The sequence below is a fragment of the Neolamprologus multifasciatus genome, chromosome 17, assembly GCF_963576455.1.
Source record: "Neolamprologus multifasciatus chromosome 17, fNeoMul1.2, whole genome shotgun sequence".
NCBI lineage: Eukaryota > Metazoa > Chordata > Actinopteri > Cichliformes > Cichlidae > Neolamprologus > Neolamprologus multifasciatus.
In genome coordinates this window covers 24,013,131-24,027,745 of record NC_140455.1, presented here as the reverse complement: position 1 = coordinate 24,027,745, position 14,615 = coordinate 24,013,131, and the positions used below count along the sequence as shown (strand labels likewise).

General features: G+C 39.5%; 1 protein-coding gene across 5 annotated transcripts in view; it reads right to left on the bottom strand.

Annotated features, from left to right (window-relative positions):
- Nucleotides 1-14,615, bottom strand: part of sema3c (sema domain, immunoglobulin domain (Ig), short basic domain, secreted, (semaphorin) 3C) — a 45,306-nt gene that overhangs the window by 11,442 nt on the left and 19,249 nt on the right. For 4 of the 5 annotated variants that reach the window (XM_085137471.1, XM_085137472.1, XM_085137474.1 and 1 more), the window contains exons 3-11: nucleotides 13,485-13,645; nucleotides 12,766-12,828; nucleotides 8,341-8,460; nucleotides 6,035-6,125; nucleotides 3,566-3,685; nucleotides 3,135-3,476; nucleotides 2,525-2,594; nucleotides 612-756; nucleotides 13-235 (exon numbers count right to left, since the gene is read on the bottom strand). In XM_085137471.1, coding sequence (XP_084993597.1) covers nucleotides 13-235; nucleotides 612-756; nucleotides 2,525-2,594; nucleotides 3,135-3,476; nucleotides 3,566-3,685; nucleotides 6,035-6,125; nucleotides 8,341-8,460; nucleotides 12,766-12,828; nucleotides 13,485-13,645 — 1,335 coding nt within the window. The remainder of the gene's footprint in view (nucleotides 1-12; nucleotides 236-611; nucleotides 757-2,524; nucleotides 2,595-3,134; nucleotides 3,477-3,565; nucleotides 3,686-6,034; nucleotides 6,126-8,340; nucleotides 8,461-12,765; nucleotides 12,829-13,484; nucleotides 13,646-14,615) is intronic. The other variant, XM_085137475.1, reaches the window with a different exon arrangement.

The window sequence follows — 14,615 nt, the reverse complement described above, 5'->3', positions numbered from 1 at the left end:
CAGAACGCGTACCTGTGCCAAGGAAGAGCACCTGGTAGTTGCCGTCAGCGGCCATGACCTGGTCCACAGCCACTGCCGTGTATTTATAATCAGCATTCGTACGAACCACCAGGGGTCTCCTCCCCACCGGATAGATGGCGTTAAACATTACAGGATGGTTGCGGACAAAGGTCACCACATCATCTGGGAACTCCTTTGTTGTCTGAATGTCAGGTGTGAAGGCTCCACCAGGACACTGCAGAAACATAGGGCGGGTTTGAACAGTGCAAAAACAAAATCTCATTCATTCATTTCCACAAGTTCTGTTTCTTTTTATCAATTAATGAAAATTTAAATAAACAGAAAATAGTATTGCAAGTCCTGCTGCAGAGAAAATACATTACTTATTGTTTAATGGCTTTAAATTGTTTGGATATGTTATTTAGAATATAAAACAATATGAATGTATCAAAAGATTTCATACTTCTCTAGAGGCAATCTCTAGAAATCTTAGAGATGAGTTCACTTTTTCAATATGTAGATCATATGCTCATATGTTATTAATTATTGGTTATCTTATCATATCATAAAAAAGCAATAAAAAATGACTGTGTGGCCTAAATGTAACTTACAGTTCCAGGCCTTGGGTAGGGGATGCGCCCCTGGAATGCAATCCACTGAAAGTTGGGCCCTTCTCTATGAGCGAAGGGCCCATTGAAGACTGTGAGAATGTCCGCCATGTTGTACACGCACACTGCCGAGCCTTTAAACACGGAGCTGAAACGACATGCACAACCTGAGTGAGACACTGCAACAGGAACCAGTATTCACCATCTCAAGACCCTCCCAGATGAAATATTCTGAGGTTGTTTATTAAGGTCTCATTTTCTGAGTTGAGCCTGGGTGAACTTGCTGTCACGCTCCGCTGACAACAGCTCACCTATTTCCTCCTTGAGGGTCTGATGTGGTTTGGCTCAGCCATTTAAAACCACACTGCTTAACACATAAAAGAGGCTTTATTGAAAAGGTGAACAGAAGCGTATTGTGCAAAGTGGAGAGAGGGAGGAAGAAAGCAGGAATAACACAGAGCTCAGAGACCTCCAAGACCTCAGTGTTTAGTTTGGCTGTTTTTTTTTTTGAGCCAGGAGACTCTACTGCAAGCTTTCTACAATCCTGAGGTAACAAGTGGATCGAGGGTTGTGGGAGTGTCACGCTTGGTTAAACAAACAGACCCAATTAAAGATCTGACCAGAAGTATCGAGTGATCACTTTTTCAAACTTCCAAATTTGCCTTGTTGCCCTGCTGGCTGTCCTTTCTGCTGGAGGAGAGCAGTTTCAGTAATCAGTTTGTTGAGAACATTTTTTTCAGTTACCACAGAAGCTCATGGATTTTTTCCTTAATCCTCTTTCTTTGTGTTTTTTAGTATTTTCTTTCCTATTATGTCATCCATGTCTTTTCCTCTCTTTCACTTACTGAGGTCCCCTGGGCCATGTATGTGTTCATTGTTTTGGTTTCTATAATTTATTTTCACAGTTTTTGCCTTCGTTGACTTTTGTTGGTCAACTTTCTTCCTTCCTGCAGTGTATTTTAGTTCTTTTTGTTCTTTTTTTAGTTCTTTTTGGGCCCATTTTAACAACTTAAACACAAACCTAATGATCCTACACTCCTGAACTCCTTGTACATATTTGAAACGGTCTTTAACTTTGTATTTCATTAAAAATTACATAATTAGCTTTAAATGAATTTTAATCCATCCATCCATCCATCCATCTTCTTCTGCTCATCAATTTTAAGGTCACAGAGGTGCTGACAGTGTAAAACATACATATAACCTCCACATTGGACAAGTGAACTCAAGATCTTCTTGCTGTGAGGCAATAGTGCTTAGTGCACCACTGTGCTACCCTGAATGCTGAAATGTTAGACATATATACCATACTGTGGCTATGAAATGAAACGAAAAAATTTTTTTTTTTCCAGGATTTCAAAAATTACATAAATATCTAAACATTTTTATGTTGTTTTATGTTGTTATTTCTTAAATTTCTGATATTATAAAAATACTCTGTGATATCAGGCTATTGTCTTCCAATATTTTTCTCAGATTTTTTTTAATAATGTGTGTTTATCTAGTTGCTAAAAACATGGCTGGGTTTCAGCTATTTAAAAAATGCAATAACTAAATTTTTTGTGCACTCAACAATCCTATAGAGTATGCTTATGGAAGACATCCAACAACATCATGTCATATGAATTCTAACATTAACATGTGCTATAAATGTATCCCTCGCACTTGGTCTGCAACATGGCACAATGCTGCAGAGGATCTTGAGGAAAGAAAATCAAGGAATACCATATGGCCAAACCACCAGGACACTGTAATTGATAGTTCATCATCTGAATAAGCTGTTCTGCCACATGACACGTGATATTTATATGTAAGTGGCCCTTTGACAAGCACATCCCCATCTGCTGATATCCCCTGAATGATTACCATACCTCTGAGGCCTACAGGAATGTTACAGTTGGCTTCATCGGCCTTACCTTGTGGAAGTGAACACGCCAAACACCAACAGGCCCTTGGGCAGATCCGTTTCCAGCAAAAACACACTTTCTATAAGGGAAAACACACAATGAGAAAAGCACACACCTTCCAGTTTAATTCCTTCAGCAAATTCCCCAAATCTCATTTCACATCATCCTACAGATAAAAAGGCCAAAGAGAGATGAATGCCTGATAAATGTACATGTTGACAGTTGGAGTCTGGGTCTCAAATGCTATGTGCTGATGTTTGAAATTTGAGGCTAAGGCTAAGAAAGTCCTGGATGTGCTTATAGTTGAATACCAGGTAACCAAAAGCAACAGAGCAATTGTTTTGAAACTGGACAAAGGGCTGAAATTCGTATCCAGACCAAACATGGGACGTTCCCGGGATTGTTTATGGAGAAAGCAATCTGTTTGAAACCTTGGAACATAAATAGCAAGCTTTTGGAAATTAGCAATCTCTTTGGTTCTCGGCATTATATTTTTCAAACAGTAAAATTTTTGGTCCGCGGACCATGAAGACCCCGAGCATGGAAATGATGTGCCAAAAGTAATACCTTGATAATAACAGGGTGCATTGCTGCAAGTATGTTCTTCTGTTTAACTCACCAAGTTCATCAAAATGGGTTTCCGTGCCATCCTCCTCCACAACTGAACAAACCATCCTGGCTTTAAGAAAGGTGGTCCATTTATTGACCAGGCTGCGCTGTCCGCCAATATCATTCTGCCGACAAAAGCCGCACATAGCAACGCAAACACACAAAAGAAACTGTGCTGGTTTATTTTGGCGAAAGCAAAAGGGACTTACCGGACACACTCTGGCCACCATGGTGTGGATATTCTTAGTATTCCCACTGTTATCTGTTAGCCTCTCGCGGAAGAAAAAATACAATTTGGAGTCATTGGGGTCTGTTCCATCTGGTATGAGGTGGGCGTCGATGAAAATGGGCTCTGAGTGAAACAGTAAAAAAGGTAAGAGGCCTTCTAGATCTTATTTGTGTGAATTCATACTGTACATAGAAGCTCTGACATGTGCTCACCACTAAGCCACTTAGAGTTGTGCTGATCTGTCCGCACTGCATTTCTCTTGGTTAGGCTCCTGAAGATGGCAGCATCTGTCCCCATGAAGTCAATGTACATGCCTGAGAACAGCTCCTGATCTGGAAGAATGCACACAAGCCCAATCAACAACATTCCCACACAACAATCCTGAAAACATCACCAGAATACACATAGAGCCTTGCATGAATTTGGTACATTCAGATGCTTTAGTAATATATTTATACCATTATTATTTTTTGAGAATGAACTCAAACCCAAACGCCTATAGCACTAACGGCACTTACACTCTGCGTGTGTCCTGCTGTTAATAAGCATGTTTCTCACAGCTGCTTCGTGCTTTTTATCATTCCTTTTCTCTCACTTAATCGTCTATCAGTTTCGGACCATATGTTTTGGAGGATGTGGGGCAAGTTAGGGGAGGATTAAAGGTATGTGGCCCGTATCCAAGCCAGCTAGCTAAGGGGTGAGTGTTGACAGTACTCAGACAGCCACACAGGGTCCAAAACACGAGGATTTGGAAATGAAGCACAGCTTTTTATTGAGCCCAGACACTGCCTCAGATCTTTAGGGGCTCCGCGTGCTGCATCACTGCTTTCACAGCACTGCCTTTGACCCTGGCTTTGGATTATTCTGCACCCTTCCCTCTGGCTCCCTCCCGGTGATCTCTGACATCGCTCACTGGCTGGCAAAGCTGCTGCTGACATGGCAATACTCGGGTGTCAGAAAGCAGAGCTGAGGGTGGAGTGTTTCGCCTTTAGACATGTCAACAGCAACCAAACACCCCTCGGCCAATCAGAGATCAAAGGAAGGAGAACTGGAGAAAGGGATGGGTTTAGCCTGACTTGACTGAAGTATTAACCTGGGGATTTCTTGTGTATTAAAATTAAACTACAATTTTAATTCACTTCACTTTTCTAGTGAGAAGGTGTAGGCTACAATGTTTATTTGAATTTGTAGGCCCATTTTTCATAAAAGGAGAAACGTTATTTTATTTTTATTGCATTTCATATTGTGCAAACTGCATTCTGGATATAAACAACCACATTATATCAGCTCTTTGCAAGCACCTGCACAGAGAGCATCCTCATACAGGCACATCCTGTCTTTAACAGGTAACAACCTGTTTTTGCCTGTTCATGTTTCTAAAGTAGAATCACTGTGGTGATCATTTTAAAGTCTCTTTGGGCTGGTTTTCCTCTTGCTTTTGATGTCCGCTTTGTTTCATAGGAAAAAAACTAAAAAAACTGCGTGTCCTCTTTAGGGCAGTCATTTGTTTTGGTGTGTTTGAGTGTAGGCTAACTGGTAATTATGTATAATGCATTTTGGGTCATTTTATGAAATACAAAAAAGTAATGTAACAAGTAGTGTAACAATTAATTCCTCCAGCTGAATTACTTTTAAAGAAAAATGATGAGTAATGCGAAATACATTACTTTATTTGAGTAACGTCCCCAACACTGCCCATGGCAAACTGACGTTTGAGGTCAGAAGACATGCTGCTAACTTTACTTTAGCAGTGTGTAAGTGACATGGCACATAGCCATGTATATACAAACTTTAAAGAAAGGTTGGGTATGCACAGTCTGATGACAAAGTTTGGCTACATAAGAGCTAATGATAAACTGGAAGCTAATTAGCTAATGTCTTGATGCATGCTCAATCATCCAGGTACATAAAGCTCCAAAAGTTGATTCTGTTTATCTGGACGTAGCGTTTTAAGTGGGAGTAACGTTTTGTCACTCATCCAAGTGACTTCTTCAGTCTCAGCTGACTGCAGGTTTCCCCAATCTTATAAACAGTACATTTGCATAATGACTGAAACTAGCACCACTGAAGGAACAATGGGCTTGGGGGTCAGTTCCTTCATCATAATTATGCAAATTCTCATGACCATTGATCAACAACCAGTGATCAAAACATTTCCCCCACTTAAAACGCTACGTCCAGATGAACAGAATCAACCTTTGGAGACGAATTAGCTAATCTTGATTAGCTTTTGGAGACTAATTATCTATTGTTGATATTATTTGTTCAATACTTGCTAGCCTCTATGAGCTAGCCTCCAGTTTGAAAAAGTGACACCAGTTTCAAAGTACCTTCCATAACTTCTATTTGTTCATCAAGGACTCTTGAACTTCATTTACAGCCAAATAAATAACAATGCAGATTATAACTTAGGGTGTAAACCATAGTCATACGGCTGCATATGAAATGAGCCTGTCTTTGGTCATCACGTCACAACAAAGGTATAGAAAAAGATTTCCCAGGCAAAAGGTCAGAGTGGCCATCTTTTAAATCTAATGGCTTATGCATACTCTTGTTTTTGCTTCAAAAAGTTTACTCCAAAACAAAAGAAATGTAATTTTGTAGTAAAAAATAATGTTGTTTTCAGGGGTTTTAGAAAAAACAAGAAAAAAAAAATAGTAGATAGCGATTGAGGCACCTACTGAGCATGACAGAGACTGTATTCACTTGTGGATTGAAGGAGCACCTCCCTTTTCCTGACTCTGTCCTGGAGTCAATGTGAAATACTTGTTCCTGCCACAGAGAAAAAGAGGAAGTCAGACATTTTGGAGACAGTTTTATATGATACGTTCTTGTGTCTTGTGCTCTCTACCGCTATAAAACTGAATATTTGAGTGCAACAGTGTATTTTGTGTCCCACAGAGTAGCCCTGCTCATGCTCAGAGCCTCCTTTAAGGAGACACAGAGGCTGTCCTGCCCTGGTCTACCTTAACTGCTCCATGTGGGATAGTAAAAGAACATTCCGTTTGGGAGGAGAAGAGGAGGAATTTCCCTGCTTATTTGTTGGACAGCCAACTCCTCTTCTCAGGCGGAAATGCTGCCAAGTTTCAATAGCCTCCTTGCGGCAGACTGGACAGTCCAAGCACCGCAGCAACCTAGGTAAATTATAGCACTTCCTGTCCCATCTTATTTAGATCTTGCCCATGGCGATGGTGCAGCTTCCTTGAATGGGGATGACGTCAGCTAAGCACTGTTATTCTAGGAAAATATGCCTGTTTGCCAAGAGGTTCTGGAAGTCGATAGACTCCATCTGGCAGGTCCTGTCATTAACCTCTACACTGCAAAAATTAGCCATCTTATTAATTTTAAAGCCCCTCTCATCTGAAAAAAAAAGTCTTATTTATTTGTAATTCATTTGGCTCATTGACCTTTGTTAAGCAGCGTTGTTCCAAGAATTTGCACAAAGATGAAGGGATAAACATGCAGTTCATCATCCACAAATTATTTGATATTAAGTTCAGATTGTTTTTTTCCTTTAATTAGAAGGAGATCTATAAAGTAATTATTTTCAACAAATAAATGTGCTATGTGCACTCGTGAGAAAGCAGACTTACGACACAATTTTAAAGATTTAAAGACTAAATAAAAGATTATTTCCCTTACTAAGACTGACATTTATCGCAGTATCACTATGTGTTTTAGGAGTACTTGAAAAACTAAGGCCGAAAAACACTAACACGTGCAAAAAAATCTTGTTACGTCCATTCAACAGGCTGCAGCACGTTCACAACCTAGAGCAAAGGTCCACGATGAGAGCTCACTGTCAGCTTCCCACTACAACAGCTTGTTACACTTAACAGATCACTTTTTTTGAGACACTGACATGTTTGAGTTCAGAAGTTGCAAACATAGCAGTCTGCCTGTCAAACAAAAACCCCAAATGACAAAAGGCCCCGCAGTGAGGAAGGAGCCTGGTTTGCAGCTCTCTCGCTCTGCTTATTAGTGTTTGGCAGCAGCTGACGGTCTGTGGCTGAACGCTGCTCGCTCGGTGAGCACTTTTCTCCTGGAGGGCTTCCCCGCTCTTACTTTCAGGGCTGTGTGGCTGCAGATTAGAGCTCAGAAAACAGCCATCCATCCTTGACACTAGACCTCAGTTTTCTCTCTCTCAGCCTTAGCATCTCAGCTCTCATGTGGCATCAAATTGACTACATGAAAACTGTGCTCAAAAAAAAAGTTATGAGATGTGTAAGTTTTTTTTAACCATATGTTGACACTTCCAACTCCTAGGTGATCTGCGAAAACAATGTTGTGGTATGATTATAGCCATTTTTCTCAAGCACCAATTGACATCAGCTTAATGTATTTTCCGCACTTAGCGATTCTGAATTTTGCTGTTCTCATTCCAACAGTCAGTAATACAAGGAAAATTCAATTTTCATGTTATTATAGCAATCAGTCAAAAACATGTCATGTTGGGTTCAAACCTCTAAATAATTGTACATAAGGGGTAAACAGACCTCTTGAGGCATTTTTTATGATTACTGCCACACAGTGAATACGATTTGCTTATTTTCTCTGTGTGGTAGTACTCACACTAATTTCACTCATCGCGCATTGTATTAACAGTCAACCAAAGTTTTCAGGAGCTAAATAAATTACATCATTTTAATTATATTTGCTCAACATAGTTGACACAAGCTTGTTTTGGAAATAACAGAGAAACCAAAACTTCCATAAACTTTACAAAGAGTCCTTAGCCTCACTTGTGCACCATTACAACCCAGTCATTTACAATATATTTACAGATTTACAAGAGTGCTAGACTTTATTTTATTTTTCCACTCTTGAGATCATGTTTGTGTATAATCACTCTGCACAATGAAAATTTTAATCTGTAACAGCTGTTACAGTGCCAGTTGCAATGATCACCTACTCGGTGCTCCCCCAAAACATTTATTCCTTCATGAGTTTGCTTTTCTAATGAAGTGCTTCCTTCATTTATACCCACCTCTGGTCTGCGGCCCCTGTTGACGTACACACAGACGGGACTATACGCTCCACTGCCACACATGAACAGATGAGTTCTGTTATAAGGCTGCACCACCCGGATGAAGTTCCCACAGCCGTGCTAGAAAATAAGGATAAACAATGAGAGGCACATGCTAATGTAAGTGATGTAGATTTAAGAGAACAAACGAGACACTTTTTCTCTAAAAAATTCAATTTTGAATTCATAAGCTCTTGCTTATAATGAAATCAGGGATTTAGCATCTGTATCCTTTGCTGATCCAGTAAGAAGGGGCTTTCTGGTATTAAATGTAAGCTAATGTGAACTAACTGACTTTATGACTCTACTTAGAGAGACCTCAAATAAACTAAACTAAAGTAAACTGAACTGACTCTTTAGACCAGTGGTGTCAAACATGTGGCCTGAGGGCCAAAATTAGCCTGGCGAAGACTTTAATTCTGCCTACTGCATTTACAATGTGTCCACAGTGAAATAAAGAACAAACAAAAAAATATTTAACAAAAACTTTGTTTTATAATTACAGGGCAGTCTGGGAAATGAGCTATCAAAACTTTTTCTGTAATTTCAAAACATATTTCTTCCAATTTAAGCCCAAAGAGCCATGCTGACAAATTTATTTCATTAAATAGACCATTATTATTTCTTTATCATGTACAAAAGCTGAGATGTGCTGTTGAAATCACACTTGTCCTTATATTAAGAAGTCACAGTGATTTTAATGTGGAGATAAACTTGAGATCAAAGTGTGCTGTATGTGGCCCCTGATGTAAAATAAGTTTGACATTCATGCTTTAGACTGTTCTTTACTTCTTTACTTAATTTTATATTAATTATATCAATAAACAGAGGAAAGGTATGTAGACTAAAGAGATTTTAATACGGTACTTTCTTTAATCAAAGGTAGCCTCAAGTGGCCGTGACAGGAACTGCAGTTTTTAGGTCCTACAGCACTGGCCCAGGATTGGTTGTGCCATAACAAAAGTTGAATGTTTTAACTGATTTTTATTTATAGCCATGGTGCACTTAGTCTCACAGGTATTCATATTTGAAGCTATATTTAATCTTTACAGTTATTACAGAAATAACAAAGATAATCGCTGCTGCCTTTTTTTTTTAATCCCACAGATTGCACCGGACCAGCCACTAAGGAGTGACCTAATTCGTGTTATATAGCCAAGGAGACACACAAATAAAGAATCTGCTTATCCCTCTGGAAGTATCTCATTCCCATATGCGGGAGTAATTCAAACTTATCTCACTGTTGTTGTGACGGTTATAAAATCACATGCTGCACAATAAAAGGATCCCAGAGCTCACAGGTCTGGTATTAAGGGCAGTGGAAAAAACGTGTCAGCGGTATATGTGACATATCTAGGTAAGACTGACTACTACTCTCACTTCATCTCTTCATCTCTGCTTCCACTTTCCAAACCCCACAGCTGTAGGTGTGCTGGACTTTGTGGTTAATTAAGCCCGAGTTTGCAGAAAATGAGTGGAGAAGTGAGGAGAAAGAAGTGGGGAGAAGAACACATGTCCAGGGAGCTGTCAGGAACTTGGCCAAGGCTGCTGGAATGACAGCTGCTGCGGCGCATGGTCACTGCACAAGGCTCCACTGAGGGCAATCAATGCAAAGTAACTAAACTTTTTTACTGACAGGCACCCACATCTATCATGTTTCGTACTGTTTTTTTTGTTGTTGTTTTTTTAAATCTAACTCTCTGTCTGTCTCATCAAATCCTTCTGAGGCCTTTCAAACTCAAATATATATGAGCTATCATGTTTGATTTCATGTTTCCTGATATAAATACAGCCTTCTTTTAAAGTTGATACATTTGACAAAGCAGCAAACAGACTTAATATCCCCCATGATGCTACATGCGTGACCACAGATCGTATTGCAGAAGAGAAACCTTATATTTATAACAATAACATATGTACAAGGGCTCTGATAAAAGAAGAAAAAAAGCTTGTGAGAGGGGAGACTGTGTACGAGAGAAAAAAAAAACTGCAGTGTGGTGTAAAAAGAAAAGAAAGGGAGAGATGTTAAAGGAGTTGGAAAATGTGACCAAGGAAAAATGGTAAGATGGAAACAGAAAGTAAAATCTTTAAAGGAAAACTCGCAGGGATTCAATAAGAAAAGGCATAACAGAAGGGAGAAGAGGCCATCAAGTGGCTCCACACAGAGATGGCTCACCCAAATATTTGTGGTAGCCTGTCTGCAGCAGGCTTGCTATGAGTCAGAGCAGCACAAATCACTCCACGACTGGAAACAGCTTTTTTTCTATATCTGCAACAGCATGTTGAATAAAACCCTGGCTCTGTTAGCCCAGGGCCTGTCAGATGATGCAGAGATGGTGGAGAATGTGTGAAACCATGGAGGACTGGCAGCAGATTGACTCTTTTTTTTAGTTACATTAAAAATCAGGCCTTTCTTTTGTGTATAAAGTTAGTTTTTCTCTTTCCATTCTCATGTCCTCAGCACTGCTGTATATACAGACAACTGTGCGTGCACTTGTTTCAGAACAACCCAATTAGAGGAAAACAGATGCGGAGGAGGAATAAATCGACTCTGGCTGTATGTCTTCATTAAACCTTGTTGTAGCTAACAAGTGCTTCTCAGAATCCGGGTGGCTTATGAAATATCTGCGTCAGTAAGCTTTGAGTCTGTTTTTTTTTTTTTTTTTTACACTGATCCGTGGCATTTCAATCGCCTCCACACCTCGATCTTGCACTGACTAACTGTGACGATGCCACAAGGACTCCAGGCCAGCCGGTGACCCTGCAGACATCTGCTGCTTGATAGAAATACAGTTGGATCTGATGCAAACTCACAGATGCGAGAGGGAAATCCCAGGAGGCAACTTCCGCTGCAGACCCACTTGGAGGAGCGGATCTTGGAACAGCTGACTAAACCTTTAGTCAAGATCAGGGGTGTCAAACTCATTTTAGGTTGTGGGCCACATACAGCTCAGTCTGGTCTTAAGTAGCCTGTGCCAGCAAAACTATTGCTCAGTAACCTATAAAATTCTTCATGTTCTTTTAGTGTGAAGGAGTTTAACCACACATGTCTTAAGAAAAAGAAGAGTAATATGTCCTAGTTTTAATGACACTGTAGTAAATCAAAGAAACCCTGTCATGTTGACTCTTTGGGCCCAACTTTGTTAAATAGGATAGCTCATTATCTGTATTTTGTCCTGTAATTATCATAACTCAGACAAAGAAAATACGTAGAAGTACTGCAAAGGAAACCAAGGAAATTGATCAGCAGGTAGTGACAAAACAAAACAAGAAAAAAAACCTTTTTTTTCAAAGCGGTAGTAGGACAACAGGGGGTTTGGGAGGTCTAGATTGATTCTTGTCCACCAAATATAATAATAAGGAGCTTTTTTTTTGCCTTAATTCAGCAGCTTTCTTCTTTCTTTATTTGTGCATTTACATTCAATTTGACAAATAAAGAAATAAAGCTTTTAATGAAAAATATAAGCAAAAGTATGTTTTTCTAATCATACTTTAACTGTTCTTATTGTGGGACACTAACAGATTTCATGCTGAATGATCCAAAAATGTTTAAAAATGACCGTGGGATTATGATAAACAAAACTAAATATTACATTTATTGTTTAGCTAGATAGTGATATAACTAAATTTGAGCAACAACGTCCAGAGTTAAAAATGGCAAACATGGAAATGTTAAGAACTGCAGGACCTTTAATGGCTACTTGAGGTTGTCTCAAAAAATTCTGTACACATATGTTAAAATGCTCTGATTTACTCAAAACTGAGCACGTGGTGCTAAAGAAGCTAAAGAAGAAGCTAAAGGGTGCTAAAGAAGCTAAATAACTTCTAAATAAGCTACCTTTTTTAGTTAGTATTGGGGATTTAGTTATGAATTATTAGCGGTGTGGCTACCTTGTACTAACTAGCTGTCTGCTAGCACTGTTAGGCTTCTTGTAGGTCACTAATTCCAGTTCTTAAATGTTTTTGTAGTGTTGGTTCTTAATATGGCAAATAATACGGTGTGCTGTAACGTTAATTTCATTTACATACTGTAGGACTGATTAACAGATCAGTAAAATGTGTGACCCATCTTTGATCTATAGCTACATCTTGCTAACCAAGCTTAATGTTGCTAACGGCTAAATTAACGCTTCGTATTGTTGTTAAAATTTGGTCACTGCTGGCGCCAAAAAACCCAACATGGTGATAAGCACAACACTAAACTCAAAGCTCCAAAACACAGGGTGATGTTATGGTGACCAAAACTATCTTTTATATAGAGTCTTTGTGTTTAGCTGAATGCTAAAAACATGTAAATGAACAACATGCAATCTATGCTGTAATGTATTATTACAGTTGTGGGACTCTAAAATAAATCAAGAAATCAAATAGGTTTATTCTCCTTACTGTAGGGTCCTTGCCTGCCATTTGGCATTCTTCTATTTTGCTTGTTGAAGCAGGCCAAAACAGCTGATGGTTAAAAAAAAGGCACATCAGTTAAATTAGCGACTAACAGATTGAAAGAGGCATAACATCAATATGCTCATGAGGTTTCATTATATCCTGAGTACATGGGCAAAAAACACTGTGCAAAATGAGTACAATGAATGCTCGGACATTTTTAGTTTCCACACAAGTCTCGGTGTCAGTGATTACAACTAGCTATCATCTGTGGAAATGTGTGTTTTCAAACCTGGGAGAGGTGCTTAAAGGTCGCTCTCAATGAATATATCAAGCAATTTACTTGACAAAAATGGATGCGGTGCAGCACTCTCTGGGGGAACCTAAATGCTTTCCCATCTGTTTATGCACTTCATGCCTGTCAATTACACAGAAGATGATTCCTTCGCTGCATGCAGAATTAGTTATAAGTGAGCATGAGCGTTTTTATGGCTATTTTGAAAAACCCTTACAGTGTACGGAGGATAGCAAATGCATGGTAATTTGCACACACATTACAATAATATCCTCAGCAGTGGTGTTGTGTTGTCTCTTACACAGTGTTTTTACATAACATTCATGTTTTCTTCTTTGTGCCTGTGAGAAAAAAAATAGCGCACCATGATACCAACGATGCAATGGCATAAAGCGTTTCTGTTTAACTGTAACAATAAGCATCTGCTGACCTTAAGTGTGCCATGGGTGATGTTGTTGATGTCCATGGAGAGAACATGGTCCTTGCAGCCCACATACATCCTGTCCTGGTCCTCATCCATCTGCAGCAGCCTGTAGTCCATGGCTTTGTCTGATATACTATAATGTTCAAATGACTCAGAGGCCTGCAGGTCTAAAAGGCACACAGAGAAAGCTGACTAAGTATAACATACAAATAAGCTTGTTTAAACACTGTCATAGGAGAAGCTTTTCCCAATTCTACTAAATTAAACACAGAGAGAGACAGATACATACAAGCCCACACTGATCTCTTGTGTCCACACAGGCGCCTCAAGGATCCAAAAAGAAAACTTTTTAACATTTGGAATCAGTTTCTTGAATACACCTTAAAAAGATAACCACAGCTGCTGCAAAATATTTGCTTCAAATGCATTTCTAAGCAGCACAGAAGGTTGCTAGAAGCATCAAACTGCTTAACATTAACATTCATAATCTCTCTTCTTTGTATTAGAAACATGTGCAGTAGGGGCAATTCTTGATATAGAGAGGGCTGCAGTAAAGTCCATGCAAGGTAACGCCTAGATAAGATCACATGCCAGACTTTACAGTGGAGACCCAAACAGACTTGAGGCTGAAGAAGCAAAACCCGACGTCTGAAATCACTCAGATCTTTGGATTTCGAAGTCTCAAAACCTGACGGATGCTGTTTTGTGACTATATCAACTGATTTAACTTAGAGGGGGAGAGGTTCATATTCATTGAAAGGGTATGTGGGAGCAGTGTGTGGTTTTGTACAGCTGCAAAGGGGGAGCTGGGGAAAGGAGTGTTTAAGGAGCAGGGCCAGTATGAGCTGAGTTGTTGTGCTGTGCTAATCTATCCAGTCGAATGCTGGGCTGCTAGGACTTGGGCTGCCACACATACCAACCATGCTGAGGGAACACCAGGCCTGTGCATTACTGAGGATTAGTCATTTGTTAATTTTATGAACTGTATGTGCTCTAAAAGTGTTGAGCAATGTCAAACGTTCGTGTGGTTGGGTGTAAATAAAGATGTTACTTCAGCAGTCCTGCCTGAGGTTGAAGCTAAGCTCAGGGAAACCACAATTGTCGTGCTTTGGGTTTTGAGTTTTTGGGTTCTTTTTT